Below are 27,875 nucleotides of genomic sequence, written 5' to 3'. Positions count from 1 at the left end.
AAAAATATATATACAATTCCTTTACTACACAGCATAGACAATTTGGGACTTCTCTATGGACATCCTTGATGACTGCACTTGGAGGGGAGAAAACTGGCCTTATATATAGGCACAAGTTGCTGTCTCCTAGTTCCAATTTTACTGAGTATATATGTGGGTGGGAAGGCTAAGAGGATTTTACCTCAAATTGCCCACTCCCTCTACACTGACAAGAAAAACACAAAGCAAAACAAAAGCCCCCAAGCCCCCTGAAAACTTCAAGAAATTAGTGTAAATTTTAGCAGAAAGAAAACTACTCTGGGCTCACACTTTTTCTGCAGGTCAGCAAAGAGCTATCTGGGGAAGGGAAAAACAATAAAATCAAGTGCATAATTAATAATCTATTTTGGGCTCTTCTCCCAATGGTTCAGAGCTGCAGATAGTCCCTAAAGTCTTACCATCACTGACAGCTGTGGGTTAATGTCCAAGTCCACCTTCACAAGCCCATTGTATCCTAAGTAGAGCCTCTTCACAAAGGAAACAACAGATGTGAGCAGATGAGGCTTGGAAGAACTGCCAATGGGTGGGGAGAGGGACAAGAATCATATTTGCAAAAAAGTAAAAAGGAAGAAGAAATAAATAAGCAAACTGGCACAAACACCAGGAAAGAGCTATAAGCCTCCCCTAGACAAATGGCAATTTTCTCTAGAGCTGAGGGGAATGTTGACAGTCCCACAACTCTCACTTCAGTTTTCCTTGGCTGGCTGAGGAAGAATGGGGCTGTGCAAACACACATTATCAATAGTTACTGATCCTATGGCAGAGATTCTAGTTATGAATCAATTTAAAAACCCAATTTTTGGTAGAGTTGAAATGTAAACGACAACACTTCTCTTTGAGAAACTGAAAGGGGATTAAAAACAATTCAACACCTGCTGCACTATCTTCAGGGTCTCTAACAGAACTCCCAAGAATAGTAAGGCTTATATACAGATGATGTCCCCAAAGTCCTCCTGCTATTTTAAACCTTAAACAGCTTGGAGTTAATAGATTCCCATTGGGAAAGGAACCTGGTAAAATGGGCTGGATCTAGACTCAATAGCTCACAATGGCACTAAGACTTCTGGGCTACCTCATCTAGGAAGGATTACCATAATTCTTCCATAGCCTCCAACCTGCCCCCCAAGAACAGACCAATCCCTGGGAGCATGAAAACCAGTTGTTATCCCTCAAATGTTGAGCTAGCTGTTCACTGAAGGAATCCAGTAGATGAAGCACCTGAACAAGTAGCTGAGGGGACTCAAGCTCCTTGTTGGGAGTCTGGTGTGGGTAAGGGACTCTATGCCTTTAACATGGGGGTGGCGGGGGGAGGAGGAGAATGAGAGAGAAGAGCTCTTTCCTAAAAAGTCACTCACTGAGAGGAAAGTTTTTCAAAGAGCCATACTTGATCTGCAAAGTCAGACTCACCAACATGGCCAAACTAAATCACCAGATGAGACAGAGGCCCACCCAGCAGCAATTCAGTCACAAGACCAAGAAATCCCCTTTATGGAGACAGTCACTGCCTAAGAAGGATGGGACCCCTGTCACATAAAACCTACTATGGAATTCCTTTCTGATTTAGCCAGACATCTTCAAAACAGAAATCTGCTGGATACATTAAGCTGTGGTCAAAGCTACCCCGCTCCCCAACCCAAAAGGGGTTGTTTCAATTTTATATGGGAATAGGACCCAGACATGCAATACACTGGAAATGAAGCAATCCCAGAGTCTAACCACCTAAAGTCCCTACAATAACCAAGTAGTGTTACATCAAAATCAAGTCTGTCTTCCTACAAGTGTACAGAAAATAAAGATTCCTTTGGAGGCGGTCAAAATCCAGACAGTGCTGCCTGACTCCAATCAAGAGCACAGCTGACAACACCAAAGTCCAAGAGATGCAGTGGGGTCTTCCCTTTGGTGCTTTGGGGGAAGGTCCATTGGCATAGAAACAAGGTACAAATAGATGGTAGGAGCTCACTCTGCACCCAGAGAAAAGGGTAAATTCCAGCGCCATCAGAGATTGGCAGGGCAAAGGGTAACAGTGGAAGGAGGAATTGGCTGCTTCTCTGTGCAGAGGCTGTGGAAGGGTAGGGAGGAGGGGAGGATACAGCAGCCCTCCCAGTCCTTTCCAGTGCGTGATCAGTGCAGGGAAAGCAGTCCATCAGGCTGAGGTACAATTTAATTCCGCAAGGCTGCCAACCTGGAGAAAAAGGAGGGAGTCATTCTGGCAGCATCAATACTAGTAACCCCACCTCTCTTGGGGAAAAAAAGAAGGCTCCTATTTATATTTGGGCCCATCAAATAACAGTATCTTTGCAACCAACACCTTAATTTCACCAGGGAACTGGATTGGAAAGAGTTAACCAGGTAAGCCAGAAACTCAACAAAATGGCTTATCTGCAGACTAGAAATATAATTAATGGCTTCTATTCTATTTGGCCTCTGCCCCTTAAAATCTGTTTGATATATGTAGGAGGGTAAAGAAAGTGGAGAAGAGGACATAGGCTCAAGAACTGAGTTGGAAAAAGGTTAAAGTTCAGCTGTCATTCAGTTCAATAAATAATAGCCTTAATCTTGACACACAGTCTTGTAGAAACTTTCTAGCCTTCAGCAGGAAGGCCTTACAAGTGGTCTCATCCAGCTTCTCCTTAGGTTAGGAGCATTCCCCTCTCTGGTGGGGTGAAGAGTAGTGACATGACAGCACAACTCCAGTATCTGCGGCCCAAATGAATAATTAAAATGATCCCACAATTCAGAGTGCCAGAACTAGGAATATCCTAGATCGATAGGATTTGGGGAATTGGGGACAGAGGGTAAGGAAGAAACATCTATTGAACAAAGAACTAGCATGGGGAAAATGTACCTTCGAGACAGTTGGTCTTCCTGGCTCCTAACAGAGCTCTCTCCTACAGCTGAGGCCCCTTCAGGAAGCTGACTAAGCTGGTCCATGACCTCCAGGCCATTTTCCTCAGCGATCTGCACAATAAGGCTATCCACCTGTTCCTGAGGAGTGGTCAGGGTAGTAGCTGAGCTCATCGAGTCCTCCATCACCTAAAAGGGGGGGGGGGGGATCATCATTGTATCAATAGGAAGGAAGAGAGCTGGCAAAGACAGAAAGGATTCAATTGCACTTAACTTTAAAAATCATCTAATTCAAACTCATTTTACATGGGTAGTAGCTACCATATGTTAGTAACTCCCTGGTCTCGTCTCCTCTACTTCTCACAACCTGTATCACTGAAAGTATCCAATGGGGCTTCACGGAGGCCATTCACACTTCCAGACAGCTGATTCCAAACTAAATTGTAACTACCAAACGTGTCCTCTTCCCTCCCTGGCTCTTGATGTTATCCAATAGAATATAAACTTTTCTATGGCAGGACCCATCTTACTCTTATATTTGTATGCTGTTCTCCATGGTGTTTGGCAACAAGTATTCATCCATCTACCCTAGCCATCCTTCCTCCATCTGCTAAGTAAGGACTAGATCACCAAAGTTCATAATGTTTCACTATGAACAGCTGGATGATGGGTGATTAATTCCTTTGGCAATATCAATTCAGAACAGTTATCCACTAAGTCACAGAATGGTTTCAATCTACATGGATGGAAAGGGTATACATCCTAATGAAATCATAGATCTTTGAAGTATTTTATTTTTCCCTGTGTTTATTTATCTCTCTCCAATAAGACTATGAACTCCCTGAGGGCAAAGGATGTGCCAAAATAAATCTATCTCCCATATCATCTATGTGATAAATATATAATAGGGCCCAACTATTTTAAAATTTGACTTAATGTTCTCAGTTTTCTGTTTCCTTCCCTTGTGTAATACCTCTTTGTGTAACATGTAATACTTCATACATCACATTAACATAGGCTTGTTGCTTAAATCAAGTACCACGGTACAGTGAAAATTTCCTAATGAGTTATATACTTCATATAAAAGGATAATCTTAACATGGTCTACCTTCTATTATCTAGATTAAAATTCCTGGGCGGCGGAGGGGGGGGGGGGGGGGACTTCATTGCATCATATCCTTTTGCTCCAGGCTCTGAGGAAGGAGTAAAATCTCCTGTCAAGATCAACTGTTTTGGGGGTGGCTAGGTGGTGATGGATAGTGCACCAGCCCTGGAGTCAGGAGTGCCTGAGTTCAAATCTGACCTCAGACACTTAATAATTACCTAGCTGTGTGGCCTTGGGCAAGCCACTTAACACCACTGCCTTGCAGAAAAAAAAAAAGATCAACTGTTTTACTTAGGTCCTTGATCATTTTTCCTCCCCTATCCACCTCGTAGTTTTCTTTGCTGAATCTTCATTCATCTCTTGCTCACTAAATGCTGACATTTGCCAAAGTACTGTCCTGGACCAATCTCTCTCTAAAATTACTTTCTTGATCTCAACAGTTTCTATGGGTTCAGCTATAACCTTTATGCAATAAAATGTCTCCCAATCTATGTGTCTAATCCTAATCTTCAGTTCCACCTGCTACATACTGTACTTGGGTTTCCCATTGGCAATTCAAGCCCAACTTATCCAAAATGGAACTGTCTTCCCTGCTAATCCCACCTATATTTCCAACTTCTCTTTCTACTGAGGAAATGAGCATTCTTTAGTCACAATCTATAGGTTACTATGATGGGCTGGGCACATTTTAGCATGCCAGATGTATGTTTGTCAAAAAAACTATCTTAGGAAGAACTCACATAGAGAAAGTACTCACAAGGGGGGCAGAAGCAGCAAGACTGAGACACTCTGAAGGTCTCATTAAAGAACTTTAGAACTGACTGTACAGCTTGGGAGACACTGGCACAGGAGGCTGCACTCTATGAGCAAGGCAGAACTGAAGCAGCTCAAAGGAAATGTGACATAGTACCCATCTCAGGTGTTCACATAGACTATCTATGTCCAACCTGTGGTCAAGCATTCTGAGCTCGTGTTTTTCTGGTCAGCCACAGTCAGTCACACTATAATTTGTCTAAACATAGTGTTGTCATTTTGGTCTTCTTTGCCAATGAAGAACAAAAATCAACAGGCTGACAATCTACAAGTCATTCTTGACTATCTTCTATCTCACTGCCCACACTCAATCAGCTGTCAAGTCTTATTGATTCTACTCCTATCATCATCTCTGATAAGTCAATCTTTTTTCCTCTCATAGGGTCTCTACCATGCTTCCTACACAGCTTTCCAACTGGTTTTACTGCTTCTAATCTTATCCTTCTCCATATGACACTAAAATCAATTCAGTAAGGTGCAGGCCCTGGGCTCAATTATTTTCAGTGATCCCTATTGTCTGATGAGTGTAACATTTAAAACCCATCTAATCTAACTCCATCCATCTGTCCAGACAGCTCTTGTCCCTCTCCCTCACATTCTATATTCTAGGAACACTGGTTCTTCCTTAAGCTTGACATTCCATCTCCTGTCTCCATGCCTTTGAAAAGTTAGTGAAGAACAGCAAAGAGTCTGTAACTGTCCTGGAGTTTAGTGATCCCATCCTGTCTTGGACACATTCTACTGGTGATCTTGGCCAAATGACTTACGTTCTTGGAGGGGGTTAGGTTAGACAGATTCAGAAGACCTTTCCAAGTTTACAAGGATGAGCCTGGAATGCACTCTCCCCACACTTCAATCTCCCCCCAGAAACCCCAGTTTCTTTCAAAGATCAGGATCAAGGGAAACATCCTACATACTCTTCTCCTTTCCCCATTTAGTCATCTCTGTCCTCACAGTCATGTACTCAGTTGTTTATCTACATGTGGCATGACCCTCCACAGAACTTAAGATCCTCAGAAGAAAGTAAGGACTGCATACCTCATCAAACCAAGGCTGTTTGTTGACTGTTACAACGGGTGGTGATCTCTGGCAACTACAGTTGGGGAGGAGTGAGGAACATACGATGATATGGTCCTATTTACTACATTAACAAAACTTTTTTAAAAAGAGAGTAAGCTCTTCCAGGGTGGGGTCTTTGATTTTTGTCTCCTTGGTGCCTCCTGACACCTTCTCCAGAGTAACTGCTTCATAAATGTTAACTGAACCATTGTCGTTTGCTATCCAGTACTTTACCCAATTCTAGCCTCTGTTCCCTCTCCATGTGGCTGCCTCCATCAAAACAAAGTCATATATCCTGACGCAGTATCAGTTACGTACCGAAGTATGAACATCCAGATTCTGCACCTGCTGTTCAAATTTATCCATCACAGCAGACACTTTCTGCAGGTCCATGGTATTGAGAGCTTTGTCTAGGGCCTTGGTCACCTGAGCCATATTCTTAGTTACCTAAGAGGAAATGGGTGGACACAAAGAAAGTCAGAGAAAGGACAAGATTAAAACCAAGAAAATGTTATCATGAAATAGAAAATGATGGATTCTCAGCCTATATTGAACTTCTATCCCCCTTACTGCTCTAGCTCAGCTAAACTGGCTTTGAGATTAATGCATCCTGGGGCCTGGGGGAATATGGACATTTCTCTGCACCAGAAGCCCAGCCTTAAGAGTTAAGAATGAAGGCATTAAGGATCTCAAGATTTCAATAAGGCAGCACATTCCATGTAATTTTTATATCCCTACAGTATTCAGAATAATGCCTTGTACATAGTTGTTTAATATATCCATAGCAGTTATATATATATGTATGTATATATTTACATATATACATGCATAGTAGCTAAAGAAATCATATTTATACACACACACACACACACACATAAGAGGTCCAGAGCGAAAAAGATGATTTGATAATCGCTAACCCTGCATTACCAGAATCCAGCAGCTAGAAAATGGCAGTCATTTACCCCCTTCATGGTCACGGCAGTCTGGACCTTGGAGGCCACTGCATCCACTCGGGAAGACATCCGAAGCCAGTTCAAACCCTCATTCTTTTTACGGATTGCATTCTCAGCATAGACCCGAGCACATTCTACATTTTTCTGCTGAAGAGCCTGTAAGGATAATGGAAACCGAACTGAAACCAATTAGCTGGACTTGTATTTTATGAAATTTTCTTCTAACTCCTTTCAATCACCCAATATTTATTTTTCTTTCCAGAGGTAATCTGTAAAAAATGCCCACCGTCTCATGGATCCAAGTTACAAACTAGACTAATCTTAATGACAGTTTAAAAGATTCTAGACTTTTGAATATTTCACTCTGTATATTTCTTTGGAGGCATTCCTTTTTATTAATTCTGCTCTTCTCATTCATTGGCCTCCTCCCCACATTTGTCCCAAGCTTTCCAATACTACAAGAAAGTAAGTTAAGAGGGCCTCCCACAAATAACTCATATTTATATAGATCTTTGAGACTCACAATAAACCCTAACCAAAAAGTGGAGGGACAGAAATAAGGTAAAGAGAAAGAAGGGGGGGGGGCTCATCACATTTTTATCAGTATGCCTCTAAGTAAGCACTTAATAAACAAAATGGACAGAGAGGCAGACAGCTAGTCAAGCCCAAATGACAACACAGGCAGGAAGATACCTAAGATTCTTCCTGACATGTCTGGTGTGGACATCATCAGAGCCATGTGATCAGAAAGAGGGTATTTTTTTTTTTAATTGTAGAATCATTGGACTCAGCAGGGCTAACAGTCACCTCACCTTCTTGACTTTGGCTTGCTCGGCCTTAGAGTCCTTCTCAGCCTTCTTGGCCAACTTCTCCAGTTGTTTTGCTGTGAACTGAAAAGAAATAAAATATATAGAAAGCAGGACCTGGAGAAACAGTACAGTACCTGGCTTTCTCAGGTTTTACTAAGTCTCCCTTCATTGCAAATGAAAGAATTCAAAGAAGCAATTCCAAATAACCCTGCTTTGAAGCCCCCCTGTCTTGTGAACTGCCTCAGGTACCCTTGTTATTGAACATTTATCAGTCACCACTGAGTGCTAGATATTTTAATGGATGAGACCAGATGCCTGCAGGTACATGATTCTTCTCTCTATGGTGCCAGTCAGGTTACAAGGAGCTGTGATGCCTACATTTTCTCTTTCAAACTATTAGTCACATCCCCTTCCAAGTTAAATCACCAGTAAGGTCTGAGGAGGTCTGACTAATAACCTGTTCTTAACCTGAAGAACCTACCATAACAGAAGCCCTCAGAACATAAAAGGTAAATACAGAACTTTTGTTAAGTTTGAAAAATCAAAACAACAAGTTTTCTTAGATTTATTCTATTCATAAGCTCTCAAATTTAACTCTATTGTGAGAAAAATTATGAAAAATAATTCACACTCATAATCTTCTAAAACTATTAAAGGGTTTTTCCATTTCTAAAAAAGAATACATGGAAGCTAGATTCTGTTCACGAGTTCTTCATTCTATTATAGGATGGCACTATATTATGGAACGTTAAAAATGATACCAGAGGGAGGTCTAGTTGTTACATGACCCTCAACATAACTAACAGTCAATGGAATATATTAAAGTAAATTTGAGCTTCAGGAAAATCACTTGGGCAGTTACACAAAGAAGGGGCAGAATAGAGAAAGAAAAGAAGCAAGAATAATTAGGAAGGTCAAGGCAAGAGGTAAAAAAGGGCCTGAACTCAGGATGGTGGCTTTATAAAGAGAAAGATGTGAATGCAAAAGATATAAAAATGGAAAATTCTGGCACTGAATGGAATCAATATGAAGAATCAAGGATGACACTAGGGTTGCAAAACTGTATGATGAGAAAGATAGTGATGCTCTGTACAGAAATACAAAGTTCAGAAGAGGGGAGGGTTTGGGAGAAAAAAAATGGGTTCTATTTTAGATGTGCTAGCAGAGTTTGAGATACCATGGAACAACAATTCAGTTCAAAGTATCCAAAAGGTAGTAGGTGATGCACAATGAGAGCTTAGGAGATGGCTGGATATATGGATCTATAGAGAGATGATGAGGTCACTAAGGGAGTACAGGCAAGACCCAGTACAGGGTTTGGGAGTACACACAATTAGGGAGCAGGACACGAAAGATGACTCAGTAAAGAAGACTAAGAAAGGTTAGACCAGTGAGAAAACCGAGAGAAAAAAAGTCATGAAAACTCAAGAGTACTAAGAATCAAATAGGAGAGTTGGTCAACAGTAAAAGCCGCAGAAAGATCAGGAAGGATGAAGTTTGAGAAAAGACATTTAAGTCTGTCAATTAAGAAACCACAGATAACTTTATTTTTTTTGTTTATTTTATATTATTACAATAATCTTGTTGTGAGAGTAATCTTAAACCCCCCTTCCCCCAAAAAGGATGAGGAGACCTCAAGAATAGTGAGCGGGGGAAAATGAGTGTACTTCAGTCTGTGTTCAGACTCCAATGGCTGTCTCTGGGATGAGCTGCCATCTCCATCATAGCCACCAGAGAAGCTGCTTCAATATTTTTCCCACGGTTGCTATCACTAGCTGTATTTCCCTCCATGCTACTCCTCCCCACTCTAGTATATTCCATTCTCTCTCTTTTCATCCCTGTTCAGAAGTGTGTTCTATCAGAGTACCCTCTCCCATGATCTTCCCTCTCATTTATTGCCTACTCTTCCCTTCCCCCCCCCCTTTATCCCTTTCCCCTCATTTTTTGCTAGGGTAAAATATATTTCTATACTCTATTAAGTGTGTGTTATTTCCTCTCTGAGCAATTTCTGACGAAAATGAAGGCTCACTTGTTCCCCCTTGCCTTCCCCCATTCCACTCCATTTTTTTTTGACTCATGTGAAGTATCTTTGCCCCTTCTTCCTCTCCTTCCTCTCCTTTCCAGTACTTTCCTTTATCATTGACTCTTTTTACTATACTATACCATTATATTCCACTCCGTCCTGTGCCTTGTCTATATATGCTCCTTCTAACTGCTCTAATGAGAAAGTTCATGAGTTATCAGTATCTCCTTCCCATGCAGGAATACAAACAGTTCCACATCATTAAACTCCTCATAATTAATCCTTCTCATCCACCCCCTCTATGGTTCCCCTAACACCTGTACTTGGAGATCAAGCTTTCTGTTTAGCTATGGTTGTTTCAATAGGAAAAGTAAGAAAATCACTGTTTCACTGAAAGTCCATCTTTTCCCCAGAAAGAGGATGTTCAGTTTTGCCGGGTAGTTGATTCTCAGTTGTAAGCCAAGATCTTTTGCCTTCCAGAATATCATATTCCAAGCCCTATGAGCCCTTAATGTAGATGCTGCCAGATCCTGTGTAACCCTGACTATGGAGCCTCAGTAGTTGAATTGTTTGTTTCCTGGCAGCTTTTACTATTATTATCTCTTTGACTTGGGAGTTTTGTAGTTTGGCTAAAGAATTCCTGGAAGTTTTTCTTTTGGGATCTCTTTCAGGAGGTAATCAGTGAATTCCCTCAATTTCTATTTTACCCTCTGCTTCTAAGATCTCAAGGCAACTTTGCTGTATTATTTCTTGAAAAGTGATAGGTTCTTTTCCTAATCAAGACCTTCAGGTAGCCCAATAATTTTTAAATTATATCTCCTGATTCTGTTTTCAAGGTCAGTTGTTTTTCCAATGAGATATTTCAAATTTTCTTCTATTTTTGTGTTTTTTTGGTATAGTTTTATATCTTCCTGAGTTCTCACAAAATCATGAGCTTCCTTTAATTTCATTCTGCATTTGAAGGAGTTTTTTTAATTTTAGAAAGGTTTTATTTGAGTTTTACAATTTTCCCCCCAATCTTGCTTCCCTTCCCCCCACAGGAGGCAGTTTGTTTGTTAGTCTTTATGTTGTTCCCATAGTATGCAGTGATCTAAGTTGAATGTGATGAGAGAGAAATCATAGCCTCAAGGAAGAAACATACAGTATGAAATATAGCAGAATTACATAAGAAAACCTTTTTTAAAAAATTAAAGGTGAGGGGGCGGAGCCAAGATGGCGATATGAAGGGACTGAGTCTTAGGAGCTCTCTGATAAAAACTCATAAACTAAGGACTCTAACTAAACTTTTGAGAGACAGAACCCACAAAGGGACCCAGTGAGGCAGTTCTCCTACCCAAGATAACCTGGAAAAGAGCAGAGAGGCTCTGCTCCCCAGGCCGGAGGGGGGCCCGCCGGAGGAGTGGCCTGCCAGAGCCAAGGAACTTCAGCCTCCCAGAGGGAGGCTGGGGGCCACAGCTAGCAGCAGCAGGGGAGTCTCCTGGGCTGCACCCTGGGGAGAACCGGCACAGAGTGGGGGAGCAGTGGGAGACCTCTGCCAGGGCTAGCACGTGGAGCCCAGCCCTCAGGGCACACAGCCAGCAGCTTGGTCTTTTGGCAGCCCAGATCCAGGAAACAGAAGCAGGAGGAGCCGGTAAGCAGGAGCCCCCAGGGCATGAGCCCATTGAGCTGAGGGAGGGGAGTGGAGAGAGACTGCCTAGCTCTGTCCTCTGCCCCTGGAACAGGACTCTGGAGCTCTGACCACATTCAGATCCTGATCACAGTCTAGGCCCCCCCACCCAGAACAACAGGGCTCCCCCACCTCGGCCCATGGCAGAGGGGGGCGCTTATGGTCATTCACAGACCAGGAGGGAGGCCTCACACACTGAGACCCTTGTGGGAGTGTCCCAAAAGCTCAGGAAGCACCCCCAAAAAACAGGCTTGGCTGGGAAAATGAACAAAGAAACAAGAGGAAGACCATTGAGAAATATTTTGCAAATGAGCCCAAGAAGGATCAAAACACTCAGTCTGAAGATGAGGAAGCACAAGCTCCTGCATCTAAAGACTCCAAGAAAAACAGAAATTGGGCTCAGGCTATGATAGAGCTCAAAAAAGACTTTGAAAATCAAATGAGGGAGTCAGAAGAAAAACTGGGAAAAGAAAGGAGAGAGATGCAGGAAAAACATAAAAATGAAGTCAGCAGCTTAGTCAAGGAAATCCAAAAAAATGCTGAAGAATATAGCATGCTAAAAACCAGCTTAGGTCAAATGGATAAAACAGTTCAAAAAATTATTGAGGAGAAGAATGCTTTAAAAAGCAAAATTGGCCAGATGGAAAAAGAGATAAGAAAACTCTCTGAGGAGAATAAATCCTTCAGACAAAGAATAGAATTTAGGGAGATTGATGAATTTACCAGAAATCAGGAATCAATACTTCAAAACCAAAAAAATGAAAAATTAGAAGAAAATGTGAAATATCACATTGAAAAAACAACTGGTATGGAAAACAGAAAGATAATTTGAAAATTATTGGAATACCTGAAAGTCATGATCAGGAAAAGAGCCTTGACATCATTTTCAAAGAATTACTACAGGAAAACTGCCCTGATATTCTAGAAGCAGAGGGAAAAATAGAAATGGAGAGAATCCACCGATCCCCCAGAGAAAGAGATCCCAAAAAACCAACCCACAGGAATATTACAGCCAAGTTCCAGAACTCCCAAGTCAAAGAGAAAATATTACAAGCAGCCAGAAAGACACAGTTCAAATATCGTGGAGCTGCAGTCAGGATCACACAGGACTTAGCAGAAACTACATTGGAAGCTGGTAGGGCTTGGAATACAATATACCCGGAAGGCAAAAGAGCTTAGAATGCAGCCAAGAATGAACTACCCAGCAAGGCTGAATGTCCTCTTCCAGGGAAAAAGATGGACTTTCAATGAACCAGGGAAATTTCAAAGGTTCCTTTTGGAATGGCCAGAGCTGAACAGAAGGTTTGATCTTCAGATACAGGACTCAGGTGAAGCATGGGGATTGGAGGAGAGGGGGGAAATATGAGGGACTTAATGAGGATGAACTGCATGGATAGAAAAATGATACTGATAATATTCATATGAACCATCTCAGTTAATAGAGCAGGGAGAGGGAGCTTTTATAGTTGAAGCACAGGAGAAAGCTGAATTCAAAGATAAAATATGGTGTAAAAATGGAGTCAATAAGAAAAAAAGGGAAATGGAATGGGAGAAAGAAAAAGGAGAGGGGGAATAGGCCAAGATATTTCACATAATAAGTTTTTTTCTTTATTACAATGAGCTATTGCAATGACATGGAAGGGGGGAGGCAAGGGGGAATGAGGGAACCTTTGCTCTCATCAGAGGTGGCTAGGAGAGGAAACAGCAAATATACTCAATGGGGTATAGACATCTGGAGTAAGGAGGGGGACAGAGGGAAGGGGTGGGGATGTGAATAAAGGAGGAAAAGATGGACCATGGGGGGACAGTGGTCAGATATAACACATTTTCTTTTTTTACTTCTAGCAAGGGGCTGGGATTGGATGGCCTGCCCAGGACCATAGGGCCAGGTGGATTCTGGGCCTAAGGGGTGGTATGGGGGCTCAGGGCTTCTTGGCCCCAGGACCAGGGATCTGTCTGCTGCGCCACTCAGCAACCCTACAGCAGAGTCTGAATGAAAGGAGAGAGAAAATATAGTACGTGGTAGTGGAGAAATAAGAAAGGAGGGAGTTGCGATCAGCAATGGCAATGTTGGAAAAATATGGAAGTAACTTTTGTGATGGACTTATCATAAAGAATGTGACCCACTCACGACAGAGTTGATGGTGTTGGAACAAAGACTGAAACACATTTTTTTTTATTATTATTTGGGGGAGGGTGCAAGGCAAGTGGGGCTGGGTGGCCTGCCTGGGGCCACGTAGCAGGGTGATCATTGGGTGTCTGGGGCCAGATTTGGACCCAGGTGCTCCTGGCTCAAGGGCCAATGCTCTGTCTGCCACCCAGCCACCCCTACTATTATTACTATTTTATTTTATTTTGGGTCTTTTTTTTCCCTTCTTTTTGGTTTTTGCAGGGCAGTGGGGATCGGGTGGCTAGCATGTCACATGGCTGGGTGATTATTGGGTTTACAAGGCTGGATGTGGACTCGGGTGCTCATGGCTCCAGGGCTGGTGCTTTGTCCATTGCACCACCTGGCCATAGCTACAATTATTACTATTATTTTTTTTAATTTTAATTTTTTTTCTCCCCCCTTTACTTTTTTGCCCAAGCAAGTCTATCTATATTCATGGGGGGAGGGGTATTTTGTTTACTTGTAAACAAGTATATTTTATTAATGTAAAGAAAAACATTTGTACAAAATGAGAATAAAAAATAAATTAAAAAATTAAAAAAAAAATTAAAGGTAATAATAGTCTTTGGTCTTTGTTCAACTTCATGATTCTTTCTCTGGATACAGATGGCATTCTCCATCGCAGATATTTCAAAATTGTGCCTGAATGCTGCCCTGTTGGTATGAACAAGTCCATCAAGGTTGATCATCACCCCCATGTTGCTATCAGGGCATATAATGTTATTCTGATTCTGCTCATCTCTCTCAGCATCAGTTCATGCAAATCCCTCCAGGCTTCCCTGAATTCCCATCCCTCCTGGTTTGTAATAGAACAATAGTGTTCCATGACATACATATACCAGTTTGCTAAGCCATTGAAGGACATTCACTTAATTTCCAATTCTTTGCCACTACAAACAGGGCTGCTATGAACAATTTTGTACAGGTGATGATTTTACCCTTTTTTATCTCTTCAGGGTATAGACCCAGGAGTGGTACTGCTGGATCAGAAGGTATGCACATTTTTGTTGACTTTTGGGTATAATTCCAAATTACTCTCCAGAAAGGCTGGATGAGTTCACAGCTCCACTAACAATGTATTAGTGTCCCAGATTTCTCATATCCCTTCCAACACTGATCATTGTCCTTTCTGGTTATACTGGCCAATCTGAGAAGGCATGAGGTGGTACCTCAGGGATGTTTTCATTTGCATTTCTCTAATAATTAGTGATTTAGAGCAATTTTTCATATGACTATGGATTGCTTTGATTTCCTCATTTGTATATTTCCTTTGCATATCCTTTGACCATTAGGAGTTATTTTCTTCAGAGAGCTTTTTTATCTCCTTTTCCAGCTGGCCAACTCTACTTTTTAAGGCATTCTTTTCCTCATCTGCCTTGTGTTGTTTTCTTCCATTTAGCCTAAACTGGTTTTTAATATGTTCTTTTCTTCAGTATTTTTTTTTGTATTTCTTTCACCAAGTTGCTAACTTGATTTTCATGATTTATCTACATCATTCTCATTTCTTCTCCCAATTTTTCCTCCACCTCCCTAAACTGTTTATCAAAGTCTTTTTTGAGCTCATCCATAGCCTGAGCCCATTTTCTATTTCTCTTGGAGGTTCTAGGTACAGAAGCTTCAATTCTGTTGTCATCTGAGTATGTATTTTGATCCTCCATGGGACCAAAGTAATTTTCTATGGTCAGATTATTCTTTTTCTGTTGTTTGTTCCTCAGCCTATGACTGATTTACCGCACTTCCAAGGCTTTGGGAGATTTTGGGGACACCCCACTGGGACCTTAATTCCTCCAAGGTCTTTTGAGAGGTTCTGGCTGCTCTCTTGCCTATGTTCAATCCCTCCCCTCTGCCCTAGAGCTGTGAGGATGGTCCCTGCTTGGCTATGGTGGTGTTGTGGGGACCCAGACTGCAACCTGGATCTGAGTGTGGGCTAACAGCTGAGTCCTGCCCCAGGAAGAGCAGAAAGACCTCTGCAGTGTTCCCCACTCCCTTACTATCTATTGGCTGAGATCTCTGCATGTGCTGGTTGGCTCTGCCAACTTGCGCTGCAGGTTCTCACGGCAGGGCTGCTCTGAGGCTAGAGCTTCACTATGCACTCACTCTGGTGTGGCAGAGTTCTCTCACCACCCTTTCTACTGTACCCAATGATCCCTGGGCCAAGAGGTCTGGAAACTGCTCCCTCTGTCATGGACCCAGGCACCTGGCTGGCTGTGCTGTGGCTGTGGCTGCACTGCAGCTTTTTCCAACCCCTGGTCCCAGTGGAACGTAACTTTCCTGTGGAACTTCTAAGTTGTCTTAGACTGGGAAATTGTATTACTCAGTCTTTCTGTGGGTCCTGCCCCTCTAAATTTTGACTAGAGTCATAATATGATGACTTTTGGAATTTGGGGGGGGGACAAGTTTCTGGGAATTCCTGCCTTCACGTCACCATCTTGGCTCCTCCCCCTAAAATTATATCTATAAAGCTAACTTTGTATTTCATTTTTAGCCTAAGAAAATATGGTTAACAACACACAAATATATGTGTGAATGGAGGGGACAGGAGAAAGAATTTCAAATAGAAGGAAAATCACTTTAAAGAGGTCTGGAAAAAGTATTTTAAAAAAGGTGGAAATATTGATGACATTAGAAAGAGAAGGCAGAAGTGTAGAATAGTAGAAAAAGCAATTCAGGCATGAGGGACTGCTAGTAAAATGCTAGGAGTTGGGAGATGGAGTGAAAAATAAGAAAAAAACAGCAAAGAAGTCAATATCCCACTGGTAACTTTAGAGAAAAGTTTCAGTTGATTGATGAAGTCAAAATCGAGACTGCAGAGGAGTTTAGAAGAGTGAGAAGAGAGGAAATGGAAGCAAAAAGAGCGGACTGTTTTTTCAAGGCACTTGATAGGATGACAACTTTCAAGAATGGCAGGATCCAATGATGGTTTTTAAAGGATGACAGCATTAGTGTGTTTATAGGCAGAATCTATTAGAAAGGGAGAGAATGAAGAGCAGCAAGAAAAAGTTTGGTCATCAGGGCAATCTGTTAGAAAAGACTAAAAGGAGTATATAAATCAAGAGTATAGAGAGAGAGGAGCTAGCCCTGAAAAGGAGAAGGATCACCTCTCCATCAGAGAGTGGAGTCAAGAAGGAGCTAATGAAAGATCTACCAAGAAACTGTATGATGGGAAGAATGTGGTACTCACAGTCTCCATTTGTCAAGAATGAAGTAAGGAAAGGACTAAGAACTCAGGAGGAAGTCAAGTGGACCCACATGCCATCATCTGATGCCAAGAGAAATTCTAACAAATTTTTTAAAGTTCTGGAGTCCTTGCTAACCAAAATTCAAATTCTAACAACTACCACATAATAACAGACAAAACTTTCACATGTCTTACAAGCTACCCTAGATATCACTTTAACCTATTTCCTATGGTTCTGTTGTAAAAAGAGAAAGAGATCAATTAGTCTTCAACTTCAACTTGAGAGCTATTAAAATACTAAAAGACTATAAGAGAACAAAGCCAAGATGGTGGTGTAAAGGCCTGGATCCAATTGAACTGTGTCCCAACAGTCCCGTCCAAAAAATTTTAAAATATCAAATAATATTTTGGAGCAGAGCAGGACTATCCAAAGGTCACAATGAGACATTTTTTCCCAGCCTAAGAAAATTTAGGAGGTCTGTAGAAAAGATCTGTAATATTTGAGTGGGTCCAGGTCCAGAGCTTGGCAGAAGAACCACCCATTAACCTTGAAGCCAGCTTCAGCAGCAGCAGCAACAGCAATACAGCAGCTTTCAAAGTTCTCAGTCCAAAGACTGTCAAGAAGTAGGACAACTGGTCAGAAAGAGATTACAAGGGGCACTCTGTTGACCCTCTGGGCAGATGGTACTGACTGGCAACTCTATTGCCCATAAGTAGTTCCGGGTTACAATTTCAAGATGGAGAGGGGTACTAGTAGTACCTGTGGATGCAGGATAGCACGGGCTGTTCCCAGGTTAAAACCACAAGTCAGACCAAGAGAGCAGTGACCACACCTCTCCCAGGATAACACCACCTTGGAAGCACCAAAAACCTGAAGAACCCCAGAACTGGTTCTGAAAACTATAGAATGAAAAAGCCTGAAGCTTAGCACAGTACCCACCCCAAGTGAAAAGAACCCAATTTAAACATAAAGTTCAAAAGTGAAGAATTAAACTGGGAAAATGAGCAAACAATAAAAAAATAACCTCACCACAAAAACCTACTAAAGTGGCAGGGAAGACTAAGACAAACTCAAAATAAAACATCATGAAAACAGTTTTAAGCAAAGCCTCAAAGAAAAATGCTAACTGGGGGCGAAGCCAAGATGGCGACAAGGAGGATCATGTCTTAGGCGCTCTCTCATAAAACTTCTAAACTAAGGGCTAACTAAATTTCCGAGAGACAGAAGCCACAGAGGGACCCAGTGAGGCAGTTCTCCTACTCAAGGTAACCTGGAAAACAGCAGAAAGGCTCTGCTCCGTGGGGTCGGAAGGGTGGCCCGCCAGAGGGAAAGAACTTCAGCCTCCCGGAGGCAGCCCCAGGGCGCTGGGAGCCACAGCTCACAGCAGCGGGGGAGTCTCCTGAGCTCCGCTCCGGGAGCACCGGGCACAAATTGGGGGAACAGCGGGGGACCTCTGCCAGAGCAAACACGTGGAGCCCAGCCCTCAGGGCACACAGCAAGCAGCATGGCCAAGGCAGTCCAGATCCAGGAAACAGAAGCAGGCAGAGCCTGTAAGCAGGAGCCTCCAGGGCATGAGCCCATTGAGCTGAGGGAGGGGAGAGAAGAGAGACTGCAGAGCCCTGTCCTCTGCCCCTGGAACAGGACTCTGGGGCTCTGACCACATTCAGATCCTGATCGCAGTCTAGGCCCCCCCATAGAACAGCAAGGCCCCCCCCCACCTCAGCCCCGTGGCAGAGGGGGGCGCTTATGGTCATTCACAGACCAGGAGGGAGGACAGAACCTCATACACTGAGACCCTTGTGGGAGTGTCCCAAAAGCTCAGGAAGCACCCCAAAAACAGGCTTAGGCTGGGAAAATGAGCAAGCAGAGAAATAAGAGGAACACCATTGAGAAATATTTTGCCTGTGAGCCCAAGAAGGATCAAAATACTCAGTCTGAGGATGAGGAAGCACAAGCTCCTGCATCTAAAGACTCCAAGAAAAACAGAAAGTGGGTTCAGGCTATGACAGAGCTCAAAAAAGACTTTGAAAATCAAATGAAGGAGTCAGAAGAAAAACTGGGAAAAGAGAGAGAGATGCAGGAAAAACATGAAAATGAAGTCAGCAGCCTAGTCAAGGACATCCAAAAAAATGCTGAAGAAAATAGCATGCTAAAAACCAGCTTAGGTCAAATGGATAAAACAGTTCAAAAAATTATTGAGGAGAAGAACGCTTTAAAAAGCAGAATTGGGGGTCGGCATAGCCATGGCGGCCCGTGTCTGCCACCTGCCTTCCCGCCCCCGGGGCCCCGCGCTCTCCTGGCTTCAGCCGCTGGGGTCGGCCCCGTGCATGGCTGCGGGGCAGAGGGGGCAGGCGGCAGTGGCAGAGGGCCTGGCCCCTGCACACACGCAGGTTTCAGGAATATCCCTACAGTTGAGCCACCGATAAAGTGACATGCCCCCTCTGACACTGGAGAGCATTAAGGACCGTGTCCTCTATGTCTTGAAACTATATGATAAGTTTGACCCAGAAAAGCTTTCAGTATCTTCCCATTTCATGAAAGACCTGGGCTTGGATAGTTTGGACCAAGTAGAAATTATAATGGCCATGGAAGATGAATTTGGGTTTGAAATTCCTGACATAGATGCTGAAAACTTAATGTGTCCACAAGAGATTGTAAATTACATTGCAGATAAGAAAGATGTGTACCAATAATTTTTTTTAAATCAAAGAACTCGGATGATCCCAGCCAGTGTCTGAATGTGAGAACACATTAAGAGACTGTTGCTGCTTTTGTTGGATTATTTCTGTTGGAACTATATATTTAAGTTGTCTAAATATGAGTTGACCTTTAAAAATAAACATATAAAATAAAAAAAAAGCAGAATTGGCCAGATGGAAAAAGAGATAAGAAAGCTCTCTGAGGAAAACAAGTCCTTCAGACAAAGAATAGAGCTCAGGGAGATTGATGAATTTACCAGAAATCAGGACTCAATACTTCAAAACCAAAAGTATGAAATATTAGAAGAAAATGTAAAACATCTCATTGAAAAAACAACTGATATAGAAAAGATTTAGGAAAGATAATTTAAAAATTATTGGAATACCTGAAAGTCATGACCAGGAAGAGAGCCTTGACATCATTTTCAAAGAATTACTACAGGAAAATTGCCCTGATATCCTAGAAGCAGAGGGAAAAATAGAAATGGAGAGAATCCACAGATACCCCCGAGAAAGAGATCCCAAAAAACCAACCCCCAGGAATATCATAGCCAAGTTCCAGAACTCCCAAGTCAAAGAGGAAATATTACAAGCAGCCAGGACACAATTCAAATATCGTGGGGCTGCAGTCAGGATCTTACAGGATTTAGCAGCAACTACATTAAAAGCTCATAGGGCTTGGAACATAATATACCAGAAGGCAAAAGAGCTTAGAATGCAACCGAGAATCAACTACCCAGCAAGGCTGAATGTCCTCTTCCAGGGAAAAAGATGGACTTTCAATGAACCAGGGGAATTTCAAATGTTCATGTTGGAATGGCCAGAGCTGAACAGAAGGTTTGATCTTCAAATACAGGACTCAGGTGAAGCATAGAGATTGGAGGAGAAGAGGAAAATATGAGGGACTCAATAATGATGAACTGCATGTATTCCTGTACAGAAAAACGACACTGATAATACTCATATGAACCTTCTCAGTTAATAGAGCAGGTAGAGGGAGCTTTTATAGATGAAGCACAGGAAAAAGCTGAATTTGAAGATAAAATATGGTATAAAAAAGTCAGAAAAAAGGGAAATGTTATGGGAGAAAGAAAAAGGAGAGGGGGGAATAGGCCAAGATATTTCACATAATAAGATTTTTCTTTATTACAATGAGCTATTGCAATGATATGGAAGGGGGGAAGGCAAGGGGGAATGAGGGAATCTTCACTCTCATCAGAGGTGGCTAGGAGAGGAAACAGCATATATACTCAATGGGGTATAGGCATCTGGAGTAAGAAGGAGGGGGAGCAGGGGGAAGGAGTGGGGATGTGAGAGATGGAGGAGAGGATGGACCATGGCGGGAGAGCGATCAGATATAACGCATTTTCTTTTTTACTTCTTGCAAGGGGCTGGGACTGGATGACCTGTCCGGGGCCATAGGGCCAGGTGGATGCTGGGCCTAAGGGGTGGTATGGGGGCTCAGGGCCCCAGGACCAGGGATCTGTCTGCTGCGCCACTCAGCTAACCTACAGCAGAGTCAGAGTGAAAGGAGAGAGAAAATAGAGTACATGTAGTGGAGAAATACGAAAGGAGGGAGTTGCGATCAGCAATAGCAACGGTGGAAAAATATGGAAGTAACATTTGTGATGGACTTATCATAAAGAATGTGATTCACCTGCGACAGAGTTGGTGGTGTTAGAACACACACTGAAGCACATTTATTATTATTATTTGTGGGGGGTGCAGGGCAAATGGGGCTGGGTGGCCTGCCTGGGGCCACATAGCAGGGTGATTGTCGGCTGTCTGAGAACGGATTCAGACCCAGGTGCTCCTGGCTCAAGGGCCAGTGCTCTGTCCACCACCCAGCTGCCCCTACTATTATTACTATTTTATTTTAGGTCTTTTTTTCTCTCTTTTTTTTGGTTTATGCAGGGCAGTGGGTTTGGGGTGGCTTGCATGGCACAGAGCTGGGTGATTGTTGGGTGCATGGGGCCAGATATGGGCTTGGGTGCTCCTGGCTCCAGGGCTGGTGCTCTGTCCACTGTGCCACCTGGCCATACCTACAATTATTACTATTATTTTTTTATTTTAATTTTTTTCTCTCCCCTTGAGTGATAAGAAATCAAAGTTATCTAAAAATGTTCTAAATCACTACTGATTAGAGAAAGGCAAATTAAAATAATGCTGAAATACCACTTAACATCTATAGACTGACAAATACTGGAGGAAACAAGGGAAAAATAGGCACTTTTTTTTAAGATTTTTCAAGGCAAATGGGGTTAAGTGGCTTGCCCAAGGCCACACAGCTAGGTAATTATTAAGTGTCTGAGGCTGGATTTGAACTCAGGTCCTCCTGACTCCAAGGCCAGTGCTCTATCCACTGCGCCACCTAGCTGCCCCCAGCACATTAATTGTTGAGGGAGTACAAGTACAACAAGGGAGTACTAGTACCACCATAATCATTCTAGAGAACAATTTGGAACTAAGCCCAAATGACTATAAAACCTTTGTTCCTGCAATATCACCATTAGATCAATACACTAAAGAGACATAAAACAAAAACAAAAGGGTATTTAAGTACAAAAATAGTTATAATAGCTATTTTTGTCTTGACAAATTGTGGGGGGGGTGAGGGGATGCTCATCAACTGGGGAATCACTGAATAAGACATATGATTGTGATAAAGTACTAATGTGCTGTAAGAAATGACAAGGGGGAATGATTTCAGAAAAACAATGGTAAGTTCTAAAAGACCTGATGCAATGTGAAGTGAGAAGAACTGGGGGATCACTATTCATAGTGACAGCAATGTTCCAATGAAGATCAGAATGAAAGACCCGACTACTCTGATCAATATAGTGATCCAAGATATATCCAAAGGACTCATAATGAAAAAATGCTATCCATCTGGAGAGAGATCTGATGAACTCTTATTGAAGTGTAATTTTCTTGCTTTGTTTTTTTGTGATATGGCTAATATAGAAATGTTCCGTATGATTTCAAATGTATAATTAATATTATATTGTTTGTATATTCTCAGTGAGGGAGGGAGGGTAGGTGAGTGGGAGAGAGAGAGAATGGTGAAAATCCAAAATTTTAAAAACAATAAAAAAACCGTGGTCAGATTATTTATGCAAGAATGTATAGCTGTAGGAAAGGTAAATTTGAAGTTCATTCTCTGAGCATAAGCATAATCAGTTTATTAACAGTGATAGATATAACTGTTAACAAAGCAGGTCAGACTGGTCACTTCTAAAGTCCAGTGACTCCAATGAGAAAGGAGAGAGGGAAATTCTCTTTATTGACATGTAGGAAAGGAGAAGTACTTCTTAAAACAGCCTACATCTGCCAGGCCTTTATGCTTTCTGATGCCTTATCAGCAGCTGTCAATATATAAAAATGATAATACAAACAATTTTTTTGCAGCCTGATCCTTCCTGGAAGCTTTGGGGTCCTTGAACTGCTTGTAAAGGATCAATAGAACTGGAATTTAAGAAAACATCAAATTCCAGGTACTACCAGTTGATGGTTTAAAAAAAAAAAAAGAATGACCTGAGGCTAACAGATCAATAACCATGGACATGCACACATATTCACATACACTATCTCCTTCCATTATCATCAAAGGTAATTTGATGGGACTATCTGTGTCTGGTTGCTTAGCAACAAACTACCTTCCACACATACCTCTCAGGTGGCGGGATGCCCTTTTGTGATATTCTCCCTCTAAGTGACTATTTCTTTTCTCCTACAACACTTTACTCCTGTTTCTCATATTATGCTCTTGGTCCTCTGTTGATCAAGGCTCTAATTGATGTTCATTTTAAATAGATTTCACCAGTGAAAAGGACTGGGGAGTAAGGAAAGGGAACACACAAAATAGATCTTTTCCGAGCACCTGTGCTGCATACAGTATTTTCTTTCTATTCTCACCTTTCAACAAAGTCAGCCATTAGTTCTTCATAGATTAGAAGAGGAAAGAGCCTTAGAAATCATCTCATACATCTCCCTCATTTAAGAAATGGGGAGGGGCAGCTAGGTGGCACAGTGGATAGAGCACTAGCTCTGAAATCAGGAGAACCTGAATTCAAATGCAGCCTCAGACATTTAATAATTGCCTAGCTGTGTGACCATAGGCAAATCACTTAACTCTATTGCCTTAAATAAAAAAAAAAATTAAAAAAAAAGAAATGGGGAAACCGAGGCCCAGTGAGGTAAAATATTTTATATAAAGAACTCCTTAGTGATATAGAGCTGAGAACAGAGTCCAGGCCTCATGATTTAAAGTTCTATGCTTCAAGGTTTCAATCTCTAGGGTACACAGCACTGCTCAAGGTGTGACCCTTTCTGAGGGTTCTATTTTTAGAGATAAAGTGTTTTTAAATAATTCATGATCAATTTTAAGGCTTCCAGTATTTATGCTTTTAGAAAATAGTTTTCAATATGGAAACTCCTAGATAAGTATCTTAAAATTTGTTTCAAGAATGATGCTGGGCAGCTAGGTGGCACAGTGGATAAAGCACCGGCCCTGGAGTCAGGAATACCTGGGTTCAAATCCGGTCTCAGACACTTAATAATTACCTAGCTGTGTGGCCTTGGGCAAGCCACTTAACCCCATTTGCCTTGCAAAAACCTTTAAAAAATAAAAAGAATGATGCTAATGTGGTTTTCCCCCTTAGTTCTAATTCTTCTTTCCCAAGATGATTAATATGGAAATATGTTAAAAACAACTGTACATATACAGCTTTTACCAGACTACTTGCCAACATGGGGAGAAGGAATGGAAGGGAGGGGAGGATGGTAGAAAAATGTAGCTTGCAAATGGATGAATGCTGAAAACCACCTCTGCATGTAACTGGAAAAAAATAAAATAAAGAAAAAAAAAAAAAAGAATGATACTAATGGCCTCGCTAGAAAACTCTCTGAAGGCCAAATGCCTAATCTTATAGTAGTTTCTGAGTTGCCCAGCAAGGTGCCTGGTACAAAGTAAGCACATTTTGCTTGATGTCTTGCTGGTTTTGTTTAAGTATGTGATGGCTCTAAAATTTGAGCCAACTGCTTCATTCCTTCTGAAGCTGATGGGAAACTGATTACACAAGATGTTACTGAAGCTGACCAATGTGGAAGTGATCTCAGAATTTTAATTATCTATGGGCAGCCAAACTAAATAACTACTTGAATCTACTGCTAATGGGAGCAAATGCTTGGACAAGAAAAAGAAACAAAGAAAGGACAGAGATCTTCCTTTCCTTTTTTCTCATCAGTTTTCTAATCCAAAAAACCACACTATATTTCTAAAAGTCCCTAGTTAATAAGGAAAACTGATACAGTGATACCTCCAGTAAGTTTTAGCCCCAAATAACCCAGAGAATACAAGATGGAGATGACCTCCAGATTGGCCTGATTGGCATATAATCAGGGAGAGACCAGAAGCAAATATAAGTTTAGTTTAACTAAGAAAGCCAAAACCCAGGTGGAAGGAAAAGGCTCATAAAATCTTTTTGAAATGTGATATTAATGGATTTGAGGCTGCCTTTTAGAAGCTGGGAGGCAAGAGAAGGGATAAGTATATCATTCAAGTTGTGTTTCTTCAAGATAAGATGCCCAGTCTTTTCTACTCCAGTCAAGCTGACCTGCTTTTGCTTAGCTCCAAACAAGAAAAGGAACTAATAAGCCATCAAGTTAACTAAGAATCCCTTCTTGTTAGTATAACTGCAGCATATCTTTGCCAGAGCATCACACAAACTTATCATCAGTGCCACAAATAATTTGAAGTTTTTATGGTATGTGACAGGTATACTAAATCAGTATGCCAAGATTAAGGAGGCAAAATTCTTTCAGTACATACCTTCAACTGGAACAGGGTATCTGAAAAGGAAAAAAGATATGGATTAAGGATTTTAGAAGTGATTAAATTAAAAGACTACAGCCTCTTCACAAATAGTTTTTCTATATCCAAGAATGGATGCTTCATGATGCCAACAGAACTAAAAGGAGTCAATCAATAAATATAAATATTGAACAGGATTACAAAGTTACATCAGAAAGGAACTTTACAGTGATCATCTTGTACACCCTTCTCATTTTACAGTTAAGGAAACTGAAGCTCAGAGATGAAATTATTGTGCCCACATCACAAAGGTATTACACACCATAGCAGGTATCCTGTTTGATGGGTCCCCTTAACAAGTAACCCATTAGTGGTCTTTCTTCACTCATCTGCAGTTAGTTAACAGGTAATGTTGAGTGTCTTATTGGCTTTGGTTTTTCCTTTCAAACTTCCTGACTGAAGGAAAATGAATAAGAAAGCAAGGTAATGGTATATCAGAAAGTTCTAATTCTAGGAAGTGGAAGAGAATGCTTTGTTAATATTATGAGTTTTTGGCTTGTTTTCTGCCTATTCTACTCCATGCAAATTTGGCCATTTCTGCAAATGGACAAGTAACTTGACAAGTCATTCAGGCATGAATATTAATGATAGGATTTTTCTGTTTACCAAATAAAGAAAAAAATTTACAAAGTACAAATAATTTATTGCAATAACTCAAGTCTCCCAAACAGTTTTGGCAGAAGTGCTTCTGCTATCTATAAAACATAATCATTGCCTTGGACTTGCAGTTGCTACAGGTATATAAACCAGTCCAATCTATATCAACCCAGATTACTACAGTGATCAACACTGAAAAAAAGTATGTTTTAGGAGAAAAAGATTTCATCTTAGAAGGAATGACTATTGTTGATTAATATTGTGTTTGGGAATGGAAATGAATGCTGTGTAGTGTTACTGTTACCAAGAGTGACCATACCCCACCCCCTGAAAAGATAAAGATGTACCTTCCTCTTTCCTTCCTTTTTGGGGGCAAGTAGGGGAAACCCAGAATACAGATGTGAGATATGAGTATGCAGACTCAGTTGATGTGTAGGTTCATATAATATATAATCCTGATTTCTTTCCTTCTGCTTTTTTAGTCTTTGCTAAAGGGATATAGCTCTTTCTCAAAAAGGACTGTGACAACAGGGATTATCATGCCATGACACTGCACCTGATATGAGGGAGGGCTGTCCAAAGTCACCCGGCTCACTTTCTCCTTCATAGCCATCTGGGTCCAGGGCTATCAGGTAGACTAGAAACGGCTCCGGATGCACTGGGAAATGACCTTTTTTAAGCTAAGATCTTTAAGGAGTCTCAGTTTGACTGAGGCAACACCCATTCAGTGATTAGACAAGTGGCCGAGTGATGAATGACAAACATAAGGAGGGTTAAGTGTGTAAACAAGTGAGGGTGTAATTACTGAGACTTGATCTAGTGACAATCCATTCCTCAATATTAAGAGGAAATAGCCACTCTTTCAACAATACTGCACCTTTTGTATGTTCAAAATGTGAGCTCCTCGGAAGGACCTAAACTTTCGAAGGACTCTAGTATAATCCTAGACTCATTTGAATATCATAATACAAATCCTAGCTCTCCACTCTTCTGAATATTATGCGAAGAAAATATTGGCTTCTTCCTTACTTCCTGAGTAGAGAGAATAAGAATTCCTTCCAAATCATATATTCCTAGAACAGGATGCTATGACTGAAAGCAGCTGAAAAACGCATTTTCTTTGGAATTTAACCTATAGCCAAGTTGTGATAGTTCAGAATGAGGAGGGAGGGCTATCACCTCATCTGCTTATTAATAAACCTTCGTTTAATGTGAATAACTGTGAAATTTATAAAAGGTAAAAATGCATACAATCAACACTTGGAAGTACCTCAGAAGGCACAGATAAAAATTAAAATGAGTTAACAATGTTAATAGAAATTTTTTTTTTAGTTTTTGCAAGGCAAGGGGGTTAAGCGGCTTGCCCAAGGCCACACGGCAGGTCATTATTAAGTGTCTGAGGCCGGATTTGAACCAGGTCCTCCTGGGCACCCAGCCGCCCCCCATACAGACTTTTCAGAGGACAACGACTCGAGGCGGGCCTGGGCGCACTGCGCGGCGCTAACACTCGTGACTACTTACGGCTACTGAGGGGGGCGGCGGCCACTCGGGGCTCCAGGCCGCTCACGATTTCTGACGGATGGAAAAGCCGCCCCCCGCATCCTGCCAGAAACGGGGGGCTGCCGCGCCCCGCCCGTCCCGGCCCAGGGCCCGCGGAGACGGGGCAGGGGCCCCCCAGGGCACGTGGACGAGGCGCCCCCCAGGGAGGGCCCGGCCACGCCCCCTCCCCCGGCCTCGCCGCTCCCCCAGGGGACGGGGAAGGGGAGGGAGGCCGCCCCCCGCCCCCGGCCCGAGGATGGCTTCTTACCGTCCATGGCGAACGGGCCGCGGCGCCGGCGCCTCGGAAACGGCGGAGCTGGCGCAGCGCAGGGCAGCCGGGCGGGCACGGCGCTGGCGGCGTCTGGCGTCCGCGACCCCGACCGACCCGCGGCGCCCCGGACGGCACTTCCGGGAATGCCCTTCCTGGTGCCGCCCCTCCGCTCTCGCGAGAGGACGGCGCGAGCCTCGCCCCGCCTCCCCCTCCGCCCCGCCCGCCTCCGTGCCACGT

The 27,875-nt window shown here is 42.3% G+C and overlaps 1 protein-coding gene across 1 annotated transcript; it reads right to left on the bottom strand.

Annotated features, from left to right (window-relative positions):
* Positions 1-27,811, bottom strand: CHMP1A (charged multivesicular body protein 1A). The gene is made up of 7 exons (XM_074200921.1): positions 27,636-27,811; positions 25,190-25,209; positions 7,626-7,703; positions 6,823-6,969; positions 6,179-6,307; positions 2,885-3,072; positions 1-2,221 (listed from the first exon to the last, which is right to left on the bottom strand). Exons 1-7 carry the CDS (start codon positions 27,640-27,642, stop codon positions 2,200-2,202), a joined length of 591 nt encoding a protein of 196 aa, XP_074057022.1. The 5' UTR covers positions 27,643-27,811; the 3' UTR covers positions 1-2,199.
* Between the last annotated feature and the right edge of the window lie 64 nt (positions 27,812-27,875).

Source organism: Macrotis lagotis, chromosome 1, assembly GCF_037893015.1.
Source record: "Macrotis lagotis isolate mMagLag1 chromosome 1, bilby.v1.9.chrom.fasta, whole genome shotgun sequence".
NCBI classification, from domain to species: domain Eukaryota; kingdom Metazoa; phylum Chordata; class Mammalia; order Peramelemorphia; family Peramelidae; genus Macrotis; species Macrotis lagotis.
This window is presented reverse-complemented; position numbering and strand designations above follow the sequence as displayed.

Excerpts from the sequence above, each read along its gene's own strand:
- CHMP1A (XM_074200921.1), bottom strand. Across the intron at positions 6,970-7,625 it reads AGCAAGCCAAAGTCAAGAAG|GCTCTTCAGCAGAAAAATGT; the intron begins GTGAGGTGACTG and ends TTATCCTTACAG. Across the intron at positions 3,073-6,178 it reads ATCTGGATGTTCATACTTCG|GTGATGGAGGACTCGATGAG; the intron begins GTACGTAACTGA and ends CCCCCCTTTTAG.